Source organism: Toxotes jaculatrix, chromosome 4 (genome assembly GCF_017976425.1).
Source record: "Toxotes jaculatrix isolate fToxJac2 chromosome 4, fToxJac2.pri, whole genome shotgun sequence".
Lineage (NCBI taxonomy): Eukaryota > Metazoa > Chordata > Actinopteri > Toxotidae > Toxotes > Toxotes jaculatrix.
In genome coordinates, this window is record NC_054397.1 from 14,317,933 (window position 1) to 14,341,606 (window position 23,674).

At 40.3% G+C, this 23,674-nt stretch overlaps 2 protein-coding genes across 5 annotated transcripts; one reads left to right on the forward strand and one right to left on the reverse strand.

Moving 5' to 3' along the window:
* Positions 1 to 458: 458 nt before the first annotated feature.
* si:dkey-245p14.4 (uncharacterized protein LOC563576 homolog) lies at positions 459 to 6,698 on the reverse strand. Of its 2 annotated transcripts, none has more exons than XM_041035864.1 (4): positions 6,577 to 6,698; positions 2,265 to 2,387; positions 1,755 to 1,933; positions 459 to 971 (listed from the first exon to the last, which is right to left on the reverse strand). In XM_041035864.1, exons 2-4 carry the CDS (start codon positions 2,383 to 2,385, stop codon positions 702 to 704), a joined length of 570 nt encoding a protein of 189 aa, XP_040891798.1. In that variant the 5' UTR covers positions 2,386 to 2,387; positions 6,577 to 6,698; the 3' UTR covers positions 459 to 701. The 2 variants fall into 2 exon arrangements, with proteins under 2 accessions (XP_040891798.1, XP_040891799.1); XM_041035865.1 differs by having other exon boundaries at positions 6,581 to 6,647.
* Positions 6,167 to 23,409, forward strand: clockb (clock circadian regulator b). 3 transcript variants are annotated; one of them, XM_041035861.1, is made up of 24 exons: positions 6,167 to 6,248; positions 8,258 to 8,349; positions 8,694 to 8,852; positions 9,625 to 9,713; positions 10,597 to 10,656; positions 11,040 to 11,188; positions 11,902 to 11,993; positions 12,203 to 12,292; positions 12,494 to 12,614; positions 13,187 to 13,300; positions 13,468 to 13,586; positions 13,681 to 13,763; positions 14,120 to 14,226; positions 14,327 to 14,474; positions 14,753 to 14,828; positions 15,629 to 15,773; positions 15,952 to 16,055; positions 16,248 to 16,406; positions 16,544 to 16,702; positions 17,970 to 18,170; positions 19,051 to 19,244; positions 19,388 to 19,517; positions 20,268 to 20,402; positions 20,649 to 23,409. In XM_041035861.1, the coding sequence occupies exons 4-24, from the start codon at positions 9,697 to 9,699 to the stop codon at positions 20,961 to 20,963; spliced, it is 2,718 nt and encodes a 905-aa protein (XP_040891795.1). In that variant the 5' UTR covers positions 6,167 to 6,248; positions 8,258 to 8,349; positions 8,694 to 8,852; positions 9,625 to 9,696; the 3' UTR covers positions 20,964 to 23,409. The 3 variants fall into 3 exon arrangements, with proteins under 3 accessions (XP_040891795.1, XP_040891797.1, XP_040891796.1); XM_041035863.1 differs by having other exon boundaries at positions 20,271 to 20,402; XM_041035862.1 differs by lacking the exon at positions 6,167 to 6,248 and adding an exon at positions 6,662 to 6,722.
* The last annotated feature ends 265 nt before the right edge of the window (positions 23,410 to 23,674 follow it).

Sequence of the window (23,674 nt, forward strand, 5' to 3'; positions counted from 1 at the left end):
CTCAATTATATTTGGCCTAAAAGTAATTAGTTTTGGGCTATAATGTAATGTAACTGCATGTAATGTAAAACCCTAATTTCCAGAAAAAGAAAAAAAAAACTAAACCTAAAATACAGACCTTCAATACCTTCTGTATACAGTGGAATGGCTGGTGGTGCTGATTTAAGCTACCATTGGAGATGGGGAAATAGCAGTATGATAAAGGAAGAAGACCCAGGGTAAGACAAATACACCCCTGTGGAAGTCATCAAAAATATTCCACATGGGTGATAACAGAATGAGCAGTTCTGTTTATATTTAAGACAGCTAAAGACAGAGAGCATCAAGGGAATTTAGAATTGTTTAATTTCTTAGCACACACACAATACAATACTTTCAGGGATAAGTCATTAAAATATCACAAAAGTATATTATACAGTTGACACATACCAAGCTGCTTGAAATTTGCATTTGCAGTGAAGATACATTCAGCAGAATATTAATGCAAAAGACTTTTCATGGTGAATAACTCCACATCAAAGCCCTAGTAGTGCAACAGAGGCAACAATAAGCCTAGATTTACTCTGAGCCTCCAAGTCAACACAAGTTGTTTACAGTAAATCCACCACAGTTTTCTAACTGACAAATGTACACACACACACACACACACACACACACACACACACACACACACACACACACACACACACTGGTTCATTCTATTATGCGTCCAGGGGCACGGGACACATGGACAGACACACTAAATTTAATGCATAGAAACATATCTGTGACATTACAACACAGTCTCCTCTGTTGGAGTAGAAGGCAGTGGGTTTGATGTAGGCCCAGTCAAAGTTCTGCAAGTTCAGTGACCTCTGACAGTGCTGATCGCTGAGAGCAACAAGGGCACGCACAAAAGTGTATTTGGCTGAGCAGCTGACGGCAGTGACTGTCCGCACCTTGTCAAAGTGCAGCAGGAAACAGGGGTCATCCTGGAACCAGAGGAAGCATAGACACAGAATGAGACATCATTGCTTACACAAAAGCATCTTTTTTTTTAACCCTTTTAAAATCAAAGCAGACAGCGATTTAATAGTCATGTAAAATAACACAGACACCATATTAATTAACGTTATGTTACTGGAAAACTGGAGTCAGAGATTTGAAAGCAGGTAGGCTGCTGGGAGGTGAAAATTTGAATTACTTATTTTTATTTAAAGAAATAATGTAATAAAAGCATGAATCAATTTATACAGCACAGTAGATGTTGTCATAAGTTTGTGCTACAACTACATGGACTTTGAGTTTTGTTTTGTTTTTTTTTCCAAACCCGGAATTCTGCATTATTAAAACAGATAACTGAGGTAGCCTTGCACAATAAAAGCAGTTTCGGTATGATGATAGATATTTGGATATTTATGATGTAATGCTCTACTGCTTCTTATACATTTTATTTATTTTGTTTTTATTTAGGATGCCTGAGAGAGACAGCCGATATTAATTTTAGGGTCCATGAAAGACACCATAAGAGTAGCCTGTAACATATTAATTAATTAAATAAATTACAGCGTTAAATTATAGTTTGAGATAAATTACGTTTCAAACCTTTAGTAATTAAACAGAGTAAAAGTGTGATTAGGAACATATTTTATAGAAAGTAGAAAATATTATGTTGTAATAACAGTATTTTTAGTTGCATTCATACCTACTGTTTCTCTCTAGAACAATTATGACAATAATGTGAGGAAAAATTATAATTAAATCTGGTTAATTACAACATCAGGGTCCCGTCCGTCAACAAGAGTCAGGTCTTGCAGGGACCAGATCTCCGTCCTCCTGTAGCAGTCCTGAATGCTAGAGCGTTTGGTGTGGGACTTCTTAGATTCAGACTTGAGGGACGGATGAGATGTCTGACATTGCACTATACATAATTGCACCACTCTGTTTTTTGCAACTGCAGAAAAATAAAAAGAAAAAAAAAGCATTTTTTTAAAGTAAACAGGCACAGTGCAGGACAAGGAAATTCATCTGCAGTTGAACCTTGTGAAAGTAAAAGACTTTGCACATTAATTGTTTAATATAATAATACAAGGCCAAATTCAGCACATTTCATTGCAGCTTCTTTAGAACCAAAATAATGTGCTGTACTATATCTGCAAAAGAAAAATCTGTTGTACAAATTGTTAAATATTATAACCATTAAAAATTTTATGTAAGGATTTATTGTAAGAACATATTCAACCCTCAATAACTGCTTTTAATTTCTCAACAAGTAAACGGTTTACCTGAAACACAAAGAAAATGTCTTCCTTGTGACGGCTCTTCAATCTCAATAAACTCCACCAGTCTCTCTTTTGAAGGACGAAATAAAACTCTCTGCATCTCCTGCCTCAGAAGAGACGACATCACTGTAGAGAGGAAGAGGAAAATCAACGCTGGGTGGTATGCAAATGGTATGGAAAAGCCTCACAAAAACTGTCAGAGAGGAAGACCACAAAAGAGTGACCAGAGATGAGAAAATCCAAGCGAGAAAAAGAGAGTTGAGAAAAAGATAATGAAGATCGTGACACTGAACGACAGTGAAACCTGGCAGTGGTGGGGAGGGAGGTGGTCGATGTTTCCTCTGGTCAGACTGCATGAAAATATGTGGTTGTGAGTGAAATGGGCTCTTACTCCTCGACACACACGTACACACACACACACAGACACTACAGTCTGCAGCATCAGGTTTGATGAGCCATATTAATCTCTCGTTAAAGTACTGCCCACGGGCCATGGAGGTATTTAGTAGAAAGGGAGCAATTAAAGGCCAATCTTTTCATCATTTTGCCTTTATATAGCTTCAATTAAGATCCATTATGAAGATCCTGATATTGACCCGTGTTTCCTGCAAATATGGATTTCACTCTTAAATTTGTATTTACTTGACAGGAGTGTATCTGACACAAAGCATAGAAACACATTTTAAGGTAGTTGTATGTGGTTATATGTTCCCTCACAACACACACACACACACACACACACACACACACACACACACACACACACACACACACATAGATAGCCCCGTTCTTTATTTCCCTGGACTTTCTGTCTCTCCTCCACTCACTCAAACATAGATGTTGATATATATTGTGGCACAATGCCCAATGTTTGTCTGTGATTAAACGGTTGTTGTGTGGGAAAAGGATGTCCCACAGCACTCTGCATGGTTTCCATTACCCTGTAGTAATTCAATCTCTGAGAACAGGTACAAGTGGAGTGAAGCACTTAAATGGAGGGATTTTTACTAGCACATAAAGGATGCTGCACTTCTTTAGTGATCATGGCTATTGCCATGATCAATTTGCTAGATGTACTGACAAGCACAGAGACCATAATATCACACTTCTGGGCATGTTTTCTAAGTTCCAGTTAATGACAGATGGGTCAAAACTGTGTGGGAGGACTTTTCCATACCACCCCGGAATGAACCAGACCAAAGCACTGATTTGATTTGTTAGCAGGAAAGAGTGTGGCTCCATTGGATTTGTCACATTTGTGAAAACAAATATGGGTCGCTCCAAAGCTAAGTGCTTTATTGTTATTGTTGTTGTTGATGGTTTTTGTGGGTGTTCACTTGAAAGGCTTTTTGCCTCTGAGATGGAAAGAAGAGAGGATGGGCAGGAAGTATAGGAGGAATTACACAAGTGTTGAATCTCATGAATAACACATGAGGTTTATTGTACTTACTTATTATAAAGTTTAACCCCAGTGCATCTGTCATGTGCATTGAAAGGATTTTTATAGGCAGGAATAATTAGAGAAGCCCCAGAGTTTGCAGAAGAGAGAGACGTTTTTGTTATGTATAATGAAATGCACAAGGATAAAAGCCACAATAGTTTTTCATTCATACTCAGTATCTATACTTGTACTCTCAAGAAGAAGATAGATGTGATAAATGCTCCCATCATCCCTGACATGGTAGTTTGTGAAAACATCAAGGTGAGTAGCTCTGAACATCAATAAGAAATAAAGTTATAGCAATTACAACACTGTTAGAAGACAATAAGGGAGGAGATTGAAAAGACAGGAATGCATAATTAAAGAGGACAAAGAGAAGGTGTACGTAATTTAAGAGTAAAGTTAGAAGAGCAGGCAGCAGAGATGAGAAGTCGACCTACGTAAATCTGGACTGCTGGATGAATTAAAAGAAGCTGGGAAAGAAGGAAAGGAAAAAAGAGATGCTGAAGAAGAGATTAAAGGGAGATGCAGCAGGGAAAAGGGCTATCAAGAAGTATGAGTCGCATGTGGAAAGACAATTTCAAAGAATATCAAGAAAAAAACAGGAGATCAAGGGAGACACGGAGGATATAGACAAATAAGAGTGGAAAAATATAGCAAAGGAAGATTAAGGTGAAGACTTGAAGCGACAACAAAAGACCTGAAGAGAGAAAGGGAGCAGAGAAGGTGAAAAAAGACGAGACCGTGGAGAAGAATTAAGGACTATTTCATACGGATTATGCAGGAGGGTGTGATGTGGGAGAGCGAAGATGAGAAAGGAGAGAAAATGATAGATAGGAAAAGGGGGAGAATCCTCAAGAAGCAGATAACGACTAATCCGAACATAGCAGAAGAGAAAATGATGACAGAGAGGAAAGGGAAAGTGAGGGGGCAAACGGAGGTCAGGGAGATGAGGGAAATCGAAGAAAGGAAAATGAGGCAGAGAGAAAATCTGAGAAGGTGCAGTCAGAGGTGTAATAAATCCAAGCAGGGTGAAAGAATTAATAAGGCTGACACTCTTATTCATTAAATAAACTAGAAGACTGCTAATGAGAACACTTGTTTAATGTACAACAAGCCTAGAACTGGAATTAGATCACACCAGTGTTAAAATAACAGATTAAAAACAGATGAAGTAGACTACAGATTTTACAGTATTATGGGGGTGTATTATGTATTATGGGGTGACATGGTATTCTTGAGTTATAATTGATGATGACCTCTTTCTAACTTGCTTCAGCTGCGTTTCATCATTCCTGTGTGTCACTTGTGAGATCACCTCATCCGTTATATTCCCAAGCTCCCGACAATACAGCAGGTCTTTAATATAATCCACCTAGCTGCCTGCCTGTAACACTGGTGCATCTGTGCCCAGTGAAGGAGAGTAGTAAGGTGGCAGAGGGTGATGAAGAAAAGCTGTGTTAATGTTTCATTTAGTGTATGCTAGCATCTATGTATTTGCCCACACAATCTGCTGGACAAAATAAACTACTTTTGCAACAGCTGCCTTTGACAGAGCTGATTCTAGCCTTGTAGCATCGCAGCTGCTGTAACTTTAGTCATAGCTGTTGTTGCTTTGTTTTTAATTCTAAAATAATTATTTAAGAATGAACAGCTGTAGTACTCATCTATAAGCAGCATCTTTATAGTCTTGAATGATTTAAATGTAGGTATGAATTGCTTGCAAATGAAGGCTGACTATTTCTATATTAACAGTGGTGTAACCCTTTAGCAATTGCAGGCTACATGTGCTGTAATATATCATTTCTCTGAGTTATTTCATTCAGTGTATGTAATGTCAAATTGCACCATGATATAAACTTAGGGGAACCTCGACACAGTATAGGTGTAGCGTCACGGTTTGTAGAGCTTGTGATTGGATGTCTATAAAAGGGGAAACCCCTTTGCCATCAGGCAGGGCCATCCCTACCCTGCGATGCACCCTCCTGGCGACCATCCAATGTCACATTCACGGTCCATTCACTTCTGCCTAACCTGTTTTCCTGAGAAGAACGTAGTAAATGTTTAAACGCATATTGATATTATTGTGAAAATATTTTTTAAAAGTCGTCATTTTACTTTAAATCTGAGCATTATCCAAATGCTTCAATATACGAATTAGCTGGGTATTGTGTTAGTGGTTACTAACCTAGCCATTCTCGCTTTAAATGCATTCATTTGCATGCTAGGAAGCAGAATCGCTACCTTGTGCTTTTATTCTCTATCATATCAAAAATTAGGTGGCACTAACAGTGGACTGGTCCGGCTGGAAAAGCCACAAAAACATGCGGAGTCATTTCCCTCCCCTGAAGATCCTCTCCCGTTTTTGCTGCTACTGTACTTGCAAAATAGTGCGCCCTACTGTCTCTATTGCGCATGACTGTACGTCGTAATATGAAGTAGGCCTCCTGTTTTTCTCCCCAACCCGGAGTCCTCCTGGCCCCCACCGCCTCGATGCAACGTTCAAGTAAGCGAAACACGGAGGCTGCTATCGATTGTTCGCGAAGGTAAGGGTTTTTTTTTGTAAATGCAAATATACATAACGAGCAGTGGTCGCCGATTGTGAAGTAGCACGACTGCTATGCTCGGTAAACGGTGTATGTGTATGTGTGTGTGTGTTTTTTTTAGCGTGCGGAAGCAGTCGGACTGCAGAGGAGGCTTCGGGACTGTTTCCGCACGCTTGAGGGAGAGCAAGGCCCAGTGACCCACATTCAGAGCAGCCACTGTCTATGTGTATGTGTGGGCGAGCGTGTGCGCGCAGCCCTGTCAGTGTGTGTGTGTGTGTGTATGTGTGTGTGTGTGTGTATGTGTGTATATGTGTATGTGTGTACATACATACATCTGCCGCGAAAATGTTTTCACCATCGCTGGGTTTAGACGTCTCTCCCCCAGCGATATTTATGTTTTTGTCGGATTTTGCGAGGTTCTTTCTCCGCTCGGATGTTTCGCCTCCGTTTTCTCGCGGTGTTTGAGGACCGACGGTAATATTTTCACAGATTATTTTCTCTTCAATGTCAGTTGTTGCGTGACAGCTTGAGGCTCGGCGCCAGCTCGCCTGGATAGACACCGATATCCCCCCCCCCCCCCCCCTCCCCTCCGTTTATTTGCCAAACGTGAATCGCTTTACCTGTCATAACCGTGTCATTCAGTGTTTGAGAGTGTAGCGGGAGCAAACGGGGCCAGTAAGAGCATTAAATCTCTGAGTTAAAAGGGCAGTTTTCGGTAGCAAGCTTAGTTAGCCTGCTAAGCTAGCTTTATGGGTTGCTCTCTTTCGGTTGTATAACGAGCACCTGTGGCACCAAAAGGTGTATTAAAAATGTCACTGTGCATATATGACAGCTTGTGCATGTTTTGGTGGGCTTCATAACGTGGTCTGCGCTGGGCCATATTGCTAATATCAGTGTTTATTCATTGGCAATGGTGTACAGTGGGCAGAGTCGCCCAATGAAGAAGCTCAGTGAAATGAGGCTTCACTTACTGGTTCTCAGGAATACACGAGTGTAGGTCAGGCCAGTGCGTCCCCCAAGAGGAGACCCGGGACCACCACAGGGTCCTCAAAAGGGTTCAGCAAAATACCTAAATCTAACTATTATGTCTATTATGCTACTGTCTCTATTATATCACTATTTTGCTATCTGAGAGAATCTAGCAGGGTGATGTTGTGCTGTACCCACCGTGACCTTCCTGCCTACAGTCATATCTTACATCAAAATCCTCTTAAACGGGGTTCATTGGGACACAATGTGATCCAAGTGGTGGCCGGTTGTCCAACTGGTGTCTGGGACTGATTGACAAGTTTTGGAACAATACCAGAAATTTCCTGGAGAGCTGAAATGTGCCGATTAGCTGTTTTGATTAGTTGGTTAGCCGATAGAAAGAAATTTAATCGGCATTAATGTTTTTTTTTCTTTTTTTTTGGGGGGGGGGTGAAAACCTTTTTCAACATATAGACATACATATAATAGAACAGAAACTATTTGCTGATAATCGACCAAAAAATAACTGGCAACTATTTTATAATTGATTATTTGTTTTCTTTGGTTGTGAACTGTTGTTCAGACCTCATTTGACCTCACCTGGAGCTTCAGCAATTTTGACAGCTATTTTTCATGACTTTATGGCTTTTTAAAGACCGAGCAATTGATTGGTTAATTGAAAATCTACTGGGCAGATTTACTGGTAACAAATAATAATTAGTCACAGCTTTGTTGTAGAATGAATATCTTTTAGATTTGGACTATTTTTTGACAAAATAAAATTATTTTGAAGATGGCACCTCAGGTGCTGAGAAGGTGAAAAGATGACATTTTCTGACAATTTATTGACCAAACCAAATTATTAAACCAACATTTTCTTAGTTGGCAGCTCTCAGCAGCCCTCATTTCCAGTTTTTAACTTGCAGCAACTAACACATTGACATTCCCTGTTGGCCTCTAGAATTTGCATGCATAATAAACAGTGAACACAGGCCGAGTGGTGTGTTTGTTACTCAGCCTGGGTGTTTTTTGTGTTGCAGGTGACGTGTGGCTTACAGGTGAAGATTTGTCAGTGCCTGAAAGAATAGGATCTAAAACAGCTTCTTTTACCTGCAGGGAGACATTCCAGAAAGTAAGTTAAAAGATATTTAATCACCCTTTTTTTCTTCAATGTGCTCCTAAAGTGGTTCTGTACACTTACTAATAACTAATAATGTAAGCATAATAACTGCTTTAATACAGGTTTTCATTGTTCATTTCATTAGTTACTTATATTTAATTTATTTATGAAACAGAAGTAAAACAGGGTGAAAGATATATTAGACAATATCATATTAATATCATATCATCATATTAATTTGGGTTACAACCAAGATGTTACCGTGGCAGTAAAGATGGAAAATTGCTAAAAGCTGCCACCAAATTGACCCAGTGACCCCGTATGACCCCATTTTTCTGCTCTGATTTCTCCTGCAGGTGAGGTAGACCACCATGTCTTTCCTGTGGTCGGGTGCCCTCTCGTGACCCCAATGACCTCAATACCAGTTTTGACGGTAGAGTCAGCCTTGACCCCAAACCCTTTCTACGACCCCTGAGAAAAGACATTAACTGACCGCGTGCATAAGCTGCAGTGGGGTGAGAAATGACTACACACACTAACACACATGTACACATTGCAGTTGTGTTGTGATGAACTTAGTTTGTGAAAGAGTTAAAAGTTTGGTCATGCAGATGATTCTTTTTAACTGAGTAAATCTAATTACACCATACTTAGATGTACAGTATGTTCCTTAACACATGTTTTAACATATGTTTTAATGTTTTGCTATGGTCTTCTCCTAACATAACATGTGTTATGATTCTTTTCGCAGTCAAGTTGACACTAGAAATATTAGTCAGTTGTGTACTGAAGTATGTAAAAGTAACCACTGTTGTAAGACAATTATCTGGACATTTTAGGAATGCTGATAATTGTGAGTGGTGTCGGAGAATGATACACTGGGCAGAAAAACATACTTGAAGTGCTAAATGTGCTTGTCTGTGTACAAACAGACATGAGTGAATGTTTTTTATTCATTCATTCATTCATTCATTTATTTATCAACACAGAGATTGAAGTTCTCTTGATTCTACAGGCTTGGCCTATTCTCATCGGAGACCTGATCAGTTAACCTGTTTGTCCAGATGAGTGTGTTTTGTGTGTGTGTGCGTGCATGCGACTGCACGCGAGTTAAAATGAAAGCAAATACTTAGGGCTGGGACTCTGTGGGAAGCCAGCAATTTGATTTCATGTTATTTCTCTGTGTCATGGGTTGATTCATTCAATAGAATAAATAGGGACATCATTTTCAGGCTCTTACTGCAGTGCACTTAAGTTAATGCAATGCATGTTTTTCTGTCTCTCCAGGTGGTCTTCCAAATGCCTACCTCACGCCTAAAGAGCAATTCACTCCAGCCACAGCCCTGATCAGCAGCCACCATGACATCAAGTATAGGGTAGGCAGCAAAACAACCACACACACACACAGGACACATAGTGGCCACTTTAATAGGTACATCTGTACAAGCTAATGTGTTTTAATATATACTAATTAATAATATTTTTTGTTGAGTTAAAGGTGGTTTTTGTACTGGACCACATTATGTTGCGAGGTGTTTTCCAGTTTTTTGGAATGCAGTACATGCACACCATTTGGACCTCAGTGCTGAAACAAATAACTGGCACAACAGTTTTATTGAAAAGCATTAGATTGTACAGGCGCACATAATAAGATGGAAACTGAGAAGTCTGTGTCAGTTTATCATATAAGACCTGCATATACATTATACACAAGTACAAAATGTGTCCAGATATACAGGTTTGCAGAAGCATAATGGTGTTTTATTAATTGATAATTGCAACTGTCATAATTATTATTATTAAATTGCATTTCACGATAAAAAAAAAAGAGCAAACACTGATTTATTACCCTTTTGGGCATTAAAGTAGTCCAATTTCAATATATTAAATTACAGTTCAAAATAATGTCCATCAGTGCAAATCAAAGTATTTGTGTTACCTGTTATTGATTGAAACGTAGGCAAGAACACGCCTTATTGCACAAATGCTCCTGTAGCAAAACACATTCCTTTTCTCTCTCTCACTCACTCTCTCTCCATCTCCGTCTGTCTCACTCTCTTTTTTTGTGTGACCCAAAAATAAACCTGCTCCCGGCATGTAGGAATCCTCTCATTAGCCAACATCTGTCATTAACTATTATTAACAATGCATATCTGCTTTCAAGCTGCCAACAAAAGTTCACACACAGAAGAGCAAAAATGAGCTGGGGAAAAACTGGGAAAGTCTGTAAATGCTTTTTTTTTCTCTTTCCTCCTGTAGGGATGATTGTAGCATCTTTGATGGGTTGATGGAAGAAGATGAAAAGGACAAAGCAAAACGGTAAGCTAGATAGAGCTTGTTAGTGTAATATGTGCTTTATATCAGTACATCAGTCTACATCAGTCATAAAAAATCACACTGTATTTCAAGGATTGTGTCATGACCTGACCTGCACCTGTAGATGAGTATTAGAAAGTTATTAGCTCCTGTAGAGAATAAACTGCCTCAAAGCTGTATCTTATGTCAGCACCCATGATGTTCTAACCTCATTGTTTACAGAGTCTCATAACAGAGTTTTCACATCTGCTCATTTTCAGGGTTGTTGTGGGTTTTTTTTTTTCAGTTGGTCAAACTTGACATAGAAATAGAACAAAAAAATCTTTATCAAAAAAAAACAAACAGAAGAATTAGAATCTAATTTATCACTGTGGTTTGAATTGTAGTGTGTCCCGTAACAAGTCCGAGAAGAAACGGAGAGACCAGTTCAATGTCCTCATCAAGGAACTTGGCACGATGTTGCCGGGCAACACCAGGAAGATGGACAAGTCCACCATCCTGCAGAAAAGCATTGACTTCCTGTGTAAACACAAAGGTCAGGGCTTTCTGCCATCCTCACCTTACTTCCTGTGTTTATGTCGAGCACCTCGCAGGGCGGGCACTTCTTGTTCTATGTTTAGCTTTATCGTTCGCCCTTGTGTACACTGCCGTCAGTGCTTGTTTACTCTCATTACTAGAGCCTGTTGGAAACATGTTTTTATTACACTTTTGATGAGACATGGGCACTATGAAAATCACTTAAATTAATTTTAACCTTCCGACTGAGTATTGTTGACATAATGTGCTGTGATTAATAATTAAGCCATTCTTGAATTCTGTGTTTGAGCTGCTTTACATCTGCATCCTCTCACTGTCTCTCTTCTCATAATCCTTACTGATCACTACCTAAATACTTAAATTCCTTTATGCTGGAATATTCAATTACTTTGTGTTGGTTACTATTCCTTTTAATCCTAGCTCTTATTGCTATGCATGATAATTAGCTTCCAGCTGCTGCTCCACTGGCGCACTGTGTTATCTGGTGCTCTGTTTAACTGCCTTGTTTTCACTCTGAGCCTTGAACTATCATTACGTTTTCTGGCCTGTGTTATTGCCCGCCTTGTTGTTGTGTTGAGCCTTTTATGTCCTGTCACCTCACCATGTTTTCCTCTCTTCACTGAAAGAAGAGAGGAAAACGTGGTGAATAATACATTTATTATTATTTTCAAGTACTTAAAAAATTTAATTTCTTTTTCTCTCCTTCATCAGAAATCGCAGCTCAGTCGGAGTCAAACGAGATCAGGCAGGACTGGAAGCCTCCGTTTCTTAGCAATGAGGAGTTCACCCAGCTCATGTTGGAGGTCAGAAATCTCACATTTTGTGTTGTAATTCAGTCTGATAGGATACAACACAGGTGTCCACTGCTATGTTACTGCTGTTAAAGTTCATTTCTAATTCACCTCAACAAATACTCAGATTTTTATTACATTTTAATAATAAAAAATTCTTTATGATTTAAACAAAGTAAACATTTCTTTTCTGTTCTTTTGGTCTTGTCCTACATTATCAGGCTCTGGATGGGTTCTTTATAGCACTAATGACTGATGGGAACATCCTTTTTGTCTCTGAGAGCGTCACCTCACTATTAGAACACCTACCGGTGAGTAACACTGGTTCTTTCTTTAGCCTGGTATGTATTAGTCATCAACTGTATTGTAGAGCAAGCTTAAATAGGATTGTATTTTTGTTGTTCAGACTTAACATGTCAGAATGACCTGTGTGTGCTGAATGGGGTTTGGCCTTTCTCCTGATTTGTGTGTGTGTGTGTGTGTTCTCGTGCATGTATGTGTGCGTTCCTCAGGCGGACTTAGTGGACCAGAACCTGTTAAACTTCCTGCCGCTTGGGGAACACTCCGATGTGTACAAGGCTCTGTCCACGCACCCCACCGACCCAGAGGGCCTTAGCTCCGATTACCTGAAGAGTCAGTAATACCTAGTCATTTCACACCACAGTGGCTGCTTGATTCAATATTATCCAATAATTGTATTTATTTTAAATAACTGTATTGTGTGTTTGGTGATAAAATGGGCCTTAACCGAGCCATAATGTCCCAAGAAAAATGAGATTGAAACAAAACAAGAAAAACTGAAAACCCACTGACTGTAATAAAACATGTTTATATCTCTGTGAAAAATTAAAATTACAAAGACGTAGTGTAAAGTTTTCATAGCCCTGTAACAAATTTTGTTAAGTTTTGTTAAGTCTAAATCCTGTCTTCTTCATCTTTTGTCTGTTGGGATGCAATTTGTTGGATATAAAATAATCATAGACCCGAGCAATTGTCTCAGACTGAAACAGCTTAACAAAGAACCATAGTCAATTCTTAGTGCAGCAACGTGCACCAACACAAAGGACTAAAAATAATGGCTTCTTTTTTTGCATGATGCTCAGGCATCATTGTCACTGTTCTGATTTCCTTCCTGCTCCTGTTTTCCTGGATGCCGCAGCATTTTTATTTTTCAGTAACTTTCAGTTTGTTTGTTTTTTCTTCAGCTAAGAATCACATGGAGTTCTGCTGCCATATGCTACGAGGGGCCATTGACCCCAAAGAACCCCCCGTCTACGAATATGTTAAGTTCATTGGCAACTTCAAGTCACTCAACAACGGTAAGAATTTAATAAAACAATATATATGAAAAATATATGTTTCAATATAGATTATCAATTGGACAGTGCAGATATTCATCAGCCATTGTGTGATGATTCTATACCCTATCTACAGAGCCACAGAGAACCACACTGTATATTCCTTGACTCTGTTTTCTGTTGTGTAGTTCCCAACGTGACGAGGAATGGTCTGGCCGCGGTGTTACAGCGGTCGCTACAACCTGCGTTTGACGACCAGGTGTGCTTTGTAGCCACGGTCCGTTTGGCCAAACCTCAGTTTATCAAGGTATGGAGCAGACACACACATTCACACAAAATCACATTTAAATAATTATTTTATCTAATGTAACTTCTCTCTTCTGTTGTTTTTATATTCGTAGGAGATGTGTACAGTGGAGGAGCCCAATGAAGAATTCACCTCCAGGCACAGTTTAGAATGGAAGTTCCTCTTCTTAGACCACAGGTAACCACAGAAACACACACATGCCACGATGTCAGAGGTGCTTGTCGGAGGGCAGAGGAGTTGATTAGGGAAGCTATATCCGACCATTTCTTTAACTTCCTGAAATGGACGGGGAGTTAGGGTTTGAACTTCTCAGTCTCCCATTTTTCATTCTTCACACAGCCATTTCTGTCCCCCTGTCACATGAACAACGGAGTGCAATGCCATGAATGTCTCTCAGGGGAAAGTGTTTGAAAATGTGTTATCTTCAGAGCATCCAAGTAGTCTAGGTCGCTTTGACTTTTAAGCTCCAGGTCTTTGTGTGTACTCTCTTTTTTTTTTGTCAGTCTTAAGATGATGCCTGCTCCTCTTTTCAGAGCTCCACCAATCATAGGCTATTTGCCTTTTGAGGTCTTGGGAACATCAGGGTACGACTATTACCATGTGGACGACCTGGAGACGCTCGCCAAGTGTCACGAACACTGTGAGGCCTCATGTTGATTCATTTTTGTGTAAAAGCCTTTCTGTGCCTTGTTGTTTCTAACATCTCTGCTCTTGTCTGCCTCTGGCTCTCTCCCGTTTAGTGATGCAGTACGGTAAAGGGAAGTCGTGCTACTATCGTTTCCTGACTAAAGGTCAACAGTGGATCTGGCTGCAGACGCATTACTACATCACCTATCACCAGTGGAACTCTAGGCCTGAGTTTATTGTCTGCACGCACACAGTAGTCAGGTACTGCAGCTGAATGCTGTCCCATCTTCCCTTGTTCTCTGTGTCTTTTACTGATGGGACATTTATCAGAGAATTTTTTTTTTGTTCTGATCATTAGATATTTCCAGAGCGTTGTGAAGAGTCTGTAATAATAAATGGTGCCTCGTAGCCACATCTATGATTTGTTTATTGGTGACACAGCATTACTAAGCTGTCTGCTCATCTCTTACGTACACCACCTTCTTGTTCTGTAACTGGTTAGTCCCTAAACACTCCCTCTTTTTGTGTCCAAAATGCAGCTATGCAGAGGTGAGGGCAGAGCAGCGCAGAGAGCTGGGTATTGAGGAGTCTAACCCAGAGGTCACTGTGGACAAGGTGAGAAGTTTCAACTAGAAATCATCTACATTTGTGTGTTTTCATAAACGCATGATCAGTATTATTAAAGTAGTAAAAAATGCAGCATGTGATGTATGCAAGAAAAATGTAATATAAAAAAATATTTTTTTTTTTAATATGTTGAATATGTAGATTTGTTGTTTAAGCCTGACTAAGAGTCAAAACTACAATATCAGTGGTGAAATTGAGCTTCAGTTAATTGATTGACTGAAAGTCTTTATGGACAATATGTTACACATATAAAATAATTTATTCGCCCTCATTAAGAGCTATCATATTATTAGATATGACAGAAGGCTAACAAAATAAAACCCCCAAACTTTCTAAGGTAAGCTCAAACAACAGGAAGTCAAAGGCCCTTTTTTTCCACATTTCCTGTTATCCATTAGCTTCTGTCATTGATTTGCTGCTGCCTGTTCATGTTTGTTATTACAAATCTGTCTACAAATCTCTGTTGTTCTCTGATGCTTGTCAGTGAATGGGACTTTCCCTTTAGTCAGTGATTGCATCAAGATGAAAACAACAAAAAAAAAATCAAACTTTGGATCTGGGAGAGTGGTTGTTAATCTCACATTAATGCAGTTGCATTTGTTAACAAACAACCCTTTTGCTCTGTCCATCTAATAGCTATTAGCTAGTATGTATTGGTAGGACAGCGGGCTAAAGCACATGCAGTGTATTTACTGTATGTTGTCATGGGTTCTATCAGATTTATTGGATTTTATCTTGCTCACTTACCCATCAGCCCTGTCATTTTCCCTCTGCTAATCTGTGCTTAGAGTCAGGACTCTGGTTCAGAGTCACAGCTGAATACCTCCAGCCTCAAGGAGGCTCTGGAGCGATTTGACCACAGCCGAACACCCTCAACCTCCTCACGGAGTTCCCGGAAGTCCTCATCGCATGTCTCCGACAACACTTGCACTTGTAAGGGCACGCATGCACACACACACACACATTTGAATGGAAATACAATCAATGTAATAGTCAGTGACACATCAATTCTGGAGTTTAATGGGATGACGAAGCCCTGCAGTAAGAAGATATGATATCGTCAGCATTGTCTGAATATGACTCTTGCTCATCAGCGTTTCTTCCTCTACAGCTACAGCTTCCAAGCTACACATGGACACGGCTACGCCTCCTCGTCAGTCGCTAGCCTCCACCATGGAGATGACGTCACAGCGTCGCTCATCCATCAGCAGCCAGGTGAGGACTTCACAGGCCAAAAACCGTTACACATAACTAACCACAACATTCTGTTTGCACATAAACTGATTTTTGTGACCACGAGTATCATATATAGGGATGGAACTGAATTTGTTTAATGCTGTTTTATAATTCACTGGGTTTAAGGAATTTCATTTGTCATAATACTGTTGATTGTCTGTGTGTTTGCAGTCTATGAGCTCTCAGACCACAGGCCAGAGTGTGACTCCAGGCATGATCACTCAACAACAGCAACAGCAGCAGCAGCAGCAGCAGCAGCAACAGCAGCAGCAGCAGCAACAACAACAACAACAACAACAACAACCACAGCAGCTACAGACAAATGTACAGGTGAGAATGATGGGGAATATACTTGGGTACTTTCTTCACATAATAAAGTCTTGTTGAGTCAGAACATCAGTTACCGCTAACTGCACATACGCATTGTTAGTATTGCTGAATTAAGTGACCTGTCTTTCCATCCGCAGCCGGTGATGGAGTTCTCAGCGCAGGTGAATGCCATGCAGCACCTGAAGGAGCAGCTGGAGCAGAGGACGAGAATGATCCAGGCCAACATCCAGAGGCAGCAGGAGGAACTCCGACACATCCAAGAGCAACTGCAGAGAGTCCAGGGACAGGGCATACAGGTAAGATATAGACACACACACAATGGCTGTCAGGGTAGAAGCATTGTAAAATGTATCCTGTTGTACATATAGGCATTTAATTTAGGTTGAGCTATATTAATATTTTCTAATTTAAATGTGCTGCATAACACTTGTGCATAACTTGTGTGTAACATGCTTAACACAATGTTAATGTGGAGAGGTGCTGTCAAAGGCTTCTGTGACCAGGGAGTCATTAACAGCCTGGCAGCAATGCAGAGATATTCCCTTCTAAAGTTTTTGAGCAGCGTCCTCCTTCTAACCTATCAAAGGAGGCCAAAGTCAGGGGCGGGGTGCTCACGGATGTAAATCAGTACTCGAACACGCTTCTGGTTCTACTACTCCTCTGGCACCAAGGTTCCCAGCTAGTATTAGCTGCTGGGAGACATCACTACGGCTGACTCACAGGCTAGCAATCTTCTGATTCCTGCATTAGCAGAGACAGCGAGAGGGAGGGGTGGGAAGAGTGAGAGTGGTTTTGCTTTTGAGTTTCATGCTGTTTAGTTGTTTACTGTCTCATAAGTGTGACATTTATAATGTTGAAATGCACTAATTCCTCACCATTTGAAATTTTCTCTTCCTTTGTTTTCATTTCTCCTCCATAGCTTAATCCATTTCACTTAGTTAGGGTTTGGCAGAAGAAAGTCAGTTAATTGATAATTGATCATTTAAGGGTTATAAAACAGTATGTATGTAACTGCACATAACCAACACTTCTACAGCAAAAGAAAACAAACAATAAACCAGCGAGCTACTTCCCTGTACTGAACAGGTTTATTTTACTAACAGCATAATTGCATACTTAAATTTTTGAATAGTTATTTTCATCTGAAAATAATGATGAGCTTAGCAGTGGCATTTAGGTTTCTCCCCATGATGTTTTCCAAATTTGAAAAATCACTTACTGGAACAAATCTGGCATGCACCCTGTCTTTTTATTTAAAAAGATCTGTCAGTGTATTGTGCTTTGTCTTTTCCTTTTGTGATGTACCTGGCTTTGCTTGACCTAGATCAGGACTAGAATCATGCATTATGTATCGTTTTTGTTCTGTTCAAAGGAAACTGCAATAACAGGGATTCACTATGCATTCACTGAATGTGCGGCCTGTGAAGAGATTTTCTCTCAGTACATTGTTGTTATTTCAGTAAACAGGGATTGAGATTGGGTTCATGAATGCACAGAAATAACTGCATGCAGTGTACACACAGACCGCAGTGGGTTGACTTGTGATGTTCGCAATCGCGACAGATGTTGCTGCAGCAGCAGGGTGGAGCCATGAACGTGCAGCTCCCCCAGGTGGGGTCGGTCCAGCAAACGACTACTTTGACCAGTCAGGTCCAGCAAACAGCAATTAACCCCGTCCATTCAGGAACTCAGCAGCTCACCATCCAGCAGCAGGCGCCTCCCCCTCAGCAGAGCCTACAGCAGCAGACCAACACCCTCACACAGGTGGGGCTCACACAGACACACAGCAGCTATGGAGATACTCTTTTCCTTTTGTGCAAATTCAGATCAGACCAAAATGACCTGAAGGCACTTTGCGTAATTAGTGATTTTGATGGATTTTGAATAAGGACCTTTTATGATTTTCTTTAAACCACAGATAAACTGGCCACATCTGTGTCTCGTGAAGGGAAAAAACAATAACGTATACTATATTCAAAGTCATCTGAGATCAGCTATGCTGTGTGAACTTTTGACACTGCTGGTCACATTTATTTGGAGAATTTCTTGAACTGCAGAAACACTGCGTTGTTCTGTGGAGCTGAAATGTTTACATCTCATTCAGATGACAGGAAGAGCCACAGGGAATGCTCTGTGTTTAATCATGTGAGAGACTTCACAGGATACTGGCAGGGACAGTAAAGTACTGTAAAACATACACAGACACATTTAACATGGTTAGACACACACACTATACTCTGTTATTACAAAAACAAGTATACAATAAGCCAAATAGTGTCACCTTTCTGTATCAGGATTTTTCTAAGTCTTGAAATGGCTTCACTGCAGCTTCTCCCAGCCAATCACCTTTTTACATAGACATCTGCTACTGTAGATAAAAACAACTTGAAGTGTTGGAAGTGCTGGAGTTTTAACTTCATCTTTATTGTCATTCTCTGTAAACTCATGGTTTTATTATCTGTTTAATGTATTTTAAGCCACAGTACGTTCAATTTAGGCATGCACCAATGTGAAATGAAATGGGAGAAAAATTGAGAAAATTGTTAGAATAATTCACACAAAAGTAGGTCCTTAGTTACTGTACTCTGTTCTAACAAAATTCATGTCATGTCCCTCTTTCCTTCCTCTCTTTGCCCATCCCCAGCCCCAGCGTCAGCCCCAGCAACCTGCCCAGGCGCAGCCCCAGACCCAGGGCTCTGTATCTGCTCCACTGTACAACACAATGATGATTTCCCAGCCAGGGCAGCCCAATGTGCTGCAGATCAGCACCAGCCTGCCGCAGAACAACACACCGCAAGGCACAGCCGTGGCCACCTTCACACAGGACCGACAGATCCGGTAAGAACACAAAAACCAAACCTGATACTCAGAGTAAAAAGAATTCCTGTCTGAAACCAAGCTGTTTCAGTAGATTTGAATAGTCGACATACAGTATAATTCGTTTTCATCTTCCCCCTTTTTCTCCATTTCCCTCTCTTCAGGTTCCCAGCAGGGCAGCAGCTGGTGACCAAGCTCGTGACAGCTCCAATGGCATGCGGCGCAGTCATGGTGCCCACCTCCATGTTCATGGGACAGGTGGTCACCGCATACAACCCCTTTGGTGGGCAACAGGTAGGGACAAAGCCATATGACTCATAGAGAAACTAAAGAAACGGATCTGGCAGAGATCAGGAATGAGCATGACTCTGAATATGTGTGAGGCACATTATCGTCCAGCTGCTCAGTGCCGACAGATTGTGGTTGAAGTGTGAGGCCCTGGGTGAGGGTGTTAAATAACATACATTTTTAGTATAAGTGGGGAAAAATTGGCTTGGAAGCACATTTTTTCTGGATAAATAAAGGGGAAAAAAATCTGATATTGGTAATGGGGATGAAAAGAAGATAATGCAAGGTTATTACAAATCTAAAACAGAGAATAGTATTTTGGGAGATTAAATTCCCAAATTAGAAAGAAATTATAGAGATAAAGGCTTTGCTGTTTGAAGGTGCTTAACCTTTGTCAAATTGTTGAAACATTAAAATTACTGGAAGGACTAACAGAACCAAAGACTAGCAGATTATAAACAGGTGCAGAGGTGCAGTGTTAGGTTAGTTCATGGACAAGACTCCGTGCCTTTGCATTTGTCTGTCCAATTATCTATTATTATTTTGTCCAATATCTCTTAAAAAGTTGGATCCTAAGAGAATCCACTGAAAGAAGATCTAAATTCATAGTAGAAGTGATTGCAGTGAAAGTAAACATGAGGGATCCCTCTAAAATCAGCAAAAGGGCTTCAGCATTCTCAACAAAACTTGTCTTTTTTTCTTCCTTCCTTGGTTATGTCACCCACTTGTTCTGTGTTAACCCCTGTGCCACTTCAGCAGGGAGGCCAGACTCAGACCCTGACTCTGCAACCGGCCCAACCACCTCAAGGTCAGCCCGACAGCCAAAACCAGACAGCTGTAGTAGCTCAGAGTGGCCAACAGGGGCAGCAGCAACAACAGCAGTTTCTACAGGTATCAGTAGAGGGCAGCAAATATATCATTGAATGAAATAAGTATCCTTTAAGACAAAGTATCATGTTATTTATGTATTTTATTTTCTTAAAAACATTAATACACCAGTGAGTAATTGTAAAATCCTTAAAATGTTTACAGATTTTTTTTTAGTTATATCAGAAGAGAAAGAGAGATTTATTGAATTTAAAGGATGGGGTGTGTTAACGGTTTCCTATTCTATTATTCTTGCACTGTTCTTGTCAGGGCACTCGTCTTCTTCATAGTAACCAGTCTACTCAGCTGATTCTGCAGGCAGCTTTCCCACTCCAACAACAGGGCACATTCACCCAGGCAACACACCAACAGCAAACACAACAACAACAGCAGCAACAACAACAACAACAACAGCAACAACAACAACAACAGCAACAGCAGCAGCAGCAGCAGCAAAGGCAGCAGCAGCAGCAGCAACAATCTCACCACCAGAGGCACCAGCATCAGCTGAAACCACAGCCCCAGAAACAGCAGAAAGCCCCATCATCGCACAGGACTGACAGCGTCAGCAGCCAACCACAGTAAAGCCTGGAGGAAAATGTGTGAAGTTAGAAAACCTGGGGAAGTGAAACTCTTTCGGGAGTTCTGCATACATTTGTTTTGGCCGCGTGGCCTCCACAGACGCCCTTTTCCCCAAAATCATCGGCCTCCTCTCCTCCAGCTGAAAGAAATGAATCATAGGAAAGAGGAAGGAGTCCACAAGGAACTCTGACTGACAATTGTCACCATGGCAACAGGATGGATTAAAATCCATTTTTCCCTCACCAGAGGCGGAGTTGTGAGGGAGCTCCGGTCTCCGTGGAAACACCACAAAAATCCAGAGAACACCTTTTTGCCACGGTAACGACAGACTCTTTTTGAAGGTGTGTCAAAGTGGACTGACCTTGTACAGATTTACTGTATGATAAAAAGAAAAACAACAACTTGTAAATATCCAGTATAGCCTAACAGGAAACAGAAATGTAGTATTTTATATGATTGCATGGAAAGAATAACTGTGTAAGCTTTTATTAGTCGCTTTTGAAAAATGAATTTTTACTTTGTTCAAGTGTTTTCTGGTCAAAGATAGAGCCCCCCTCCCCCCCTCCACACTTCTCTTTAAAAAAAAAAAACTTCAGAATAAAGCTTTAAAGTTCTGTCAGTTTGTTTAAAAAAATGGTTGGGCTTGGGTGGGCTTATTTGTGGAAGTTGTGTTTTTAAACACCGTCTCTGAGACAATAATGGCTCTTTTTAACTTTGTAATTGCAAATTATGTTTGGCAGGAAACGAGATTACAGTTAAAACTGAATTATTTGCAGGATGATCACTGTACGTATAACGGGTTTAGTGATTCCAAGTGCCAATAACATAGTCAATTTTTGTTTTTTCTGGGGTTTTTTTTTCAAGCAGACTATTCAAAGGCGTATATATTTTTCAACAAAATATTACCCCTAATAAAATTCATGCGTGTGTATATAGTAGGGATTATTTTTTAACAGTCAGAGAGCCCTATACGTAACAAACAGTATATCCTCAACCTCCTGAAACTTTAGCACTTGATGTGGTTGTGTACAGTAAATCACTGTCGAGACCTAGTTGTTTGTAATCTGTGGTGTGATTCTGTGAGCCAATGTGTGTTTTTGAGAATACAATCTTTGTGTGTGTGCATGATTGGGCATGAGAGTGTCTGTGATTGTATGTGTGTGTGTTTGTCGCCCCTTGTGTCTTACAATAATTGACTTAGTAAGGGTTTGAAGTTGCTGGATGGTACTTGTATTCTCAGGAATGTGGAATGTTTTGCTTCTGCCTCAGTCTGGAACCAGACCAGGAAGGATTAGACAGTGATGCTGCAAAGACCAGAGGAAGAAGAGTCATAAAGGGTGTGGTGACTGAATCCAATGTGACCCAGATTTCTTAGAGCTTTCCTTATTACCTTATCAAAGTAGAAGTGGAAGTTGACGTCTCCAAAGAGTGGAGTAAAATATACAGATATACAGATTTGGTTTTTTGTTTTTTTTCCTTTGGGCGGGGCCGGGGGAGGTTGTTTCAGATAAAGTAGAGCAGAAATCTAGAGCAACCCTTTTCAGCTTTGACTCAAATGGACATCGACTGACTTTGTTGTACCATCGAACGTGTCTCATGGTCTTCTGTATCATCAGTGTTTCATCCTTGTTTCTCTTCCTAGGCCTCAGAAACTTGCATGCAGTTCAGTTCACTTGTCTCTCAGTTCTCAAAAAGCAGTTAAAACCAGGACTAGGCCCAGATCCATGTTAAATTCAGATGGAAATGGTCTCAGCTCCTGTACTACAGTTGTAAGCCATATCAAACAGAAAAGCCTTGGTTTGGAGGAAGTGTAATGGTTGGCAAAGGAGCATTTAGAATGTGTTGTTTTGTCTCCTGAGTGTGGTAAAGACTGTGTGTGAGTGTGTGTGTGTGTGTATGCGCACGTACATGAGTGTGAATATAGTGTCTCCTCTTCTTGATCCTACTTCTTGTATCACTCGGGGGTCAGTATTGGTTTCCCCTGGCGATAGCCAATCAGTTCTTGCGTTGCAGTATAAAGAAATAATTGTAATATTCAAGAAACTTCCTTTCCAGTTGGGCTCAGTATTCTGCAAGCCCATGTGTGGGACAGCTCAACTTGAATACATGTTTGTGTGAGAGAAAGAGTTTGTATGCATAGTAACTGTCACTGTAACCCGTTATATTTTCATATGGAAACGTGTGACTGGAAAAGGATGGATGTTAGGCAATGCAGAGCATTGGTCATCTGTCAAGCTAAGAAGGGGAATTTAATTGTTTTCCAATGACAGACCACTCAGCAAGCACTTATCACCATAATTACACATCAGACCAGTCTCAAATAGTAACCCTCACAAATTTGTTATCAATTTAGATTATTAAATAGCCATTTGTGCAACTTAGTGGGGACAAATCCTCTTCTTGAGTCTTTCCACAAAAAAAAAAAAAAAAAAATAGTTGAGAGATTTTATAGTGAGGGTCTTACTATTCGAACCAGGTCTTCCACCCATCACATAACAAATGTAGATCCTCTATAGACTAGTTTGTGTTGAAAGCATCACTCTAAAGGGTAATGTTGAAATGTTGATAGTTTGTGTCACTGATACCCAGCCCAAAGAATGTAAAGGTGTTTTAAAGAGACTAATGGATGTTGTAACTGTTGATTATGGAGAACCATTGACAGGCTTTGTGATGAAGGAAAACGAGGGGTGTGAAAGGAAATCAAGAATCCCAAT

Coding starts and splice junctions, on each gene's coding strand:
- si:dkey-245p14.4 (XM_041035864.1), bottom strand. CDS start 2,385: ATGTCGTCTCTTCTGAGGCAGGAGATGCAGAGAGTTTTATTTCGTCCT. Junction 1,934..2,264: donor ACATTTTCTTTGTGTTTCAG/GTAAACCGTTTA, acceptor ATTTTTCTGCAG/TTGCAAAAAACAGAGTGGTG. Junction 972..1,754: donor ACGGACGGGACCCTGATGTT/GTAATTAACCAG, acceptor CTCTGGTTCCAG/GATGACCCCTGTTTCCTGCT.
- clockb (XM_041035861.1), top strand. Junction 19,245..19,387: donor ACACAGGACCGACAGATCCG/GTAAGAACACAA, acceptor CCCTCTCTTCAG/GTTCCCAGCAGGGCAGCAGC. Junction 20,403..20,648: donor AACAACAGCAGTTTCTACAG/GTATCAGTAGAG, acceptor TGTTCTTGTCAG/GGCACTCGTCTTCTTCATAG.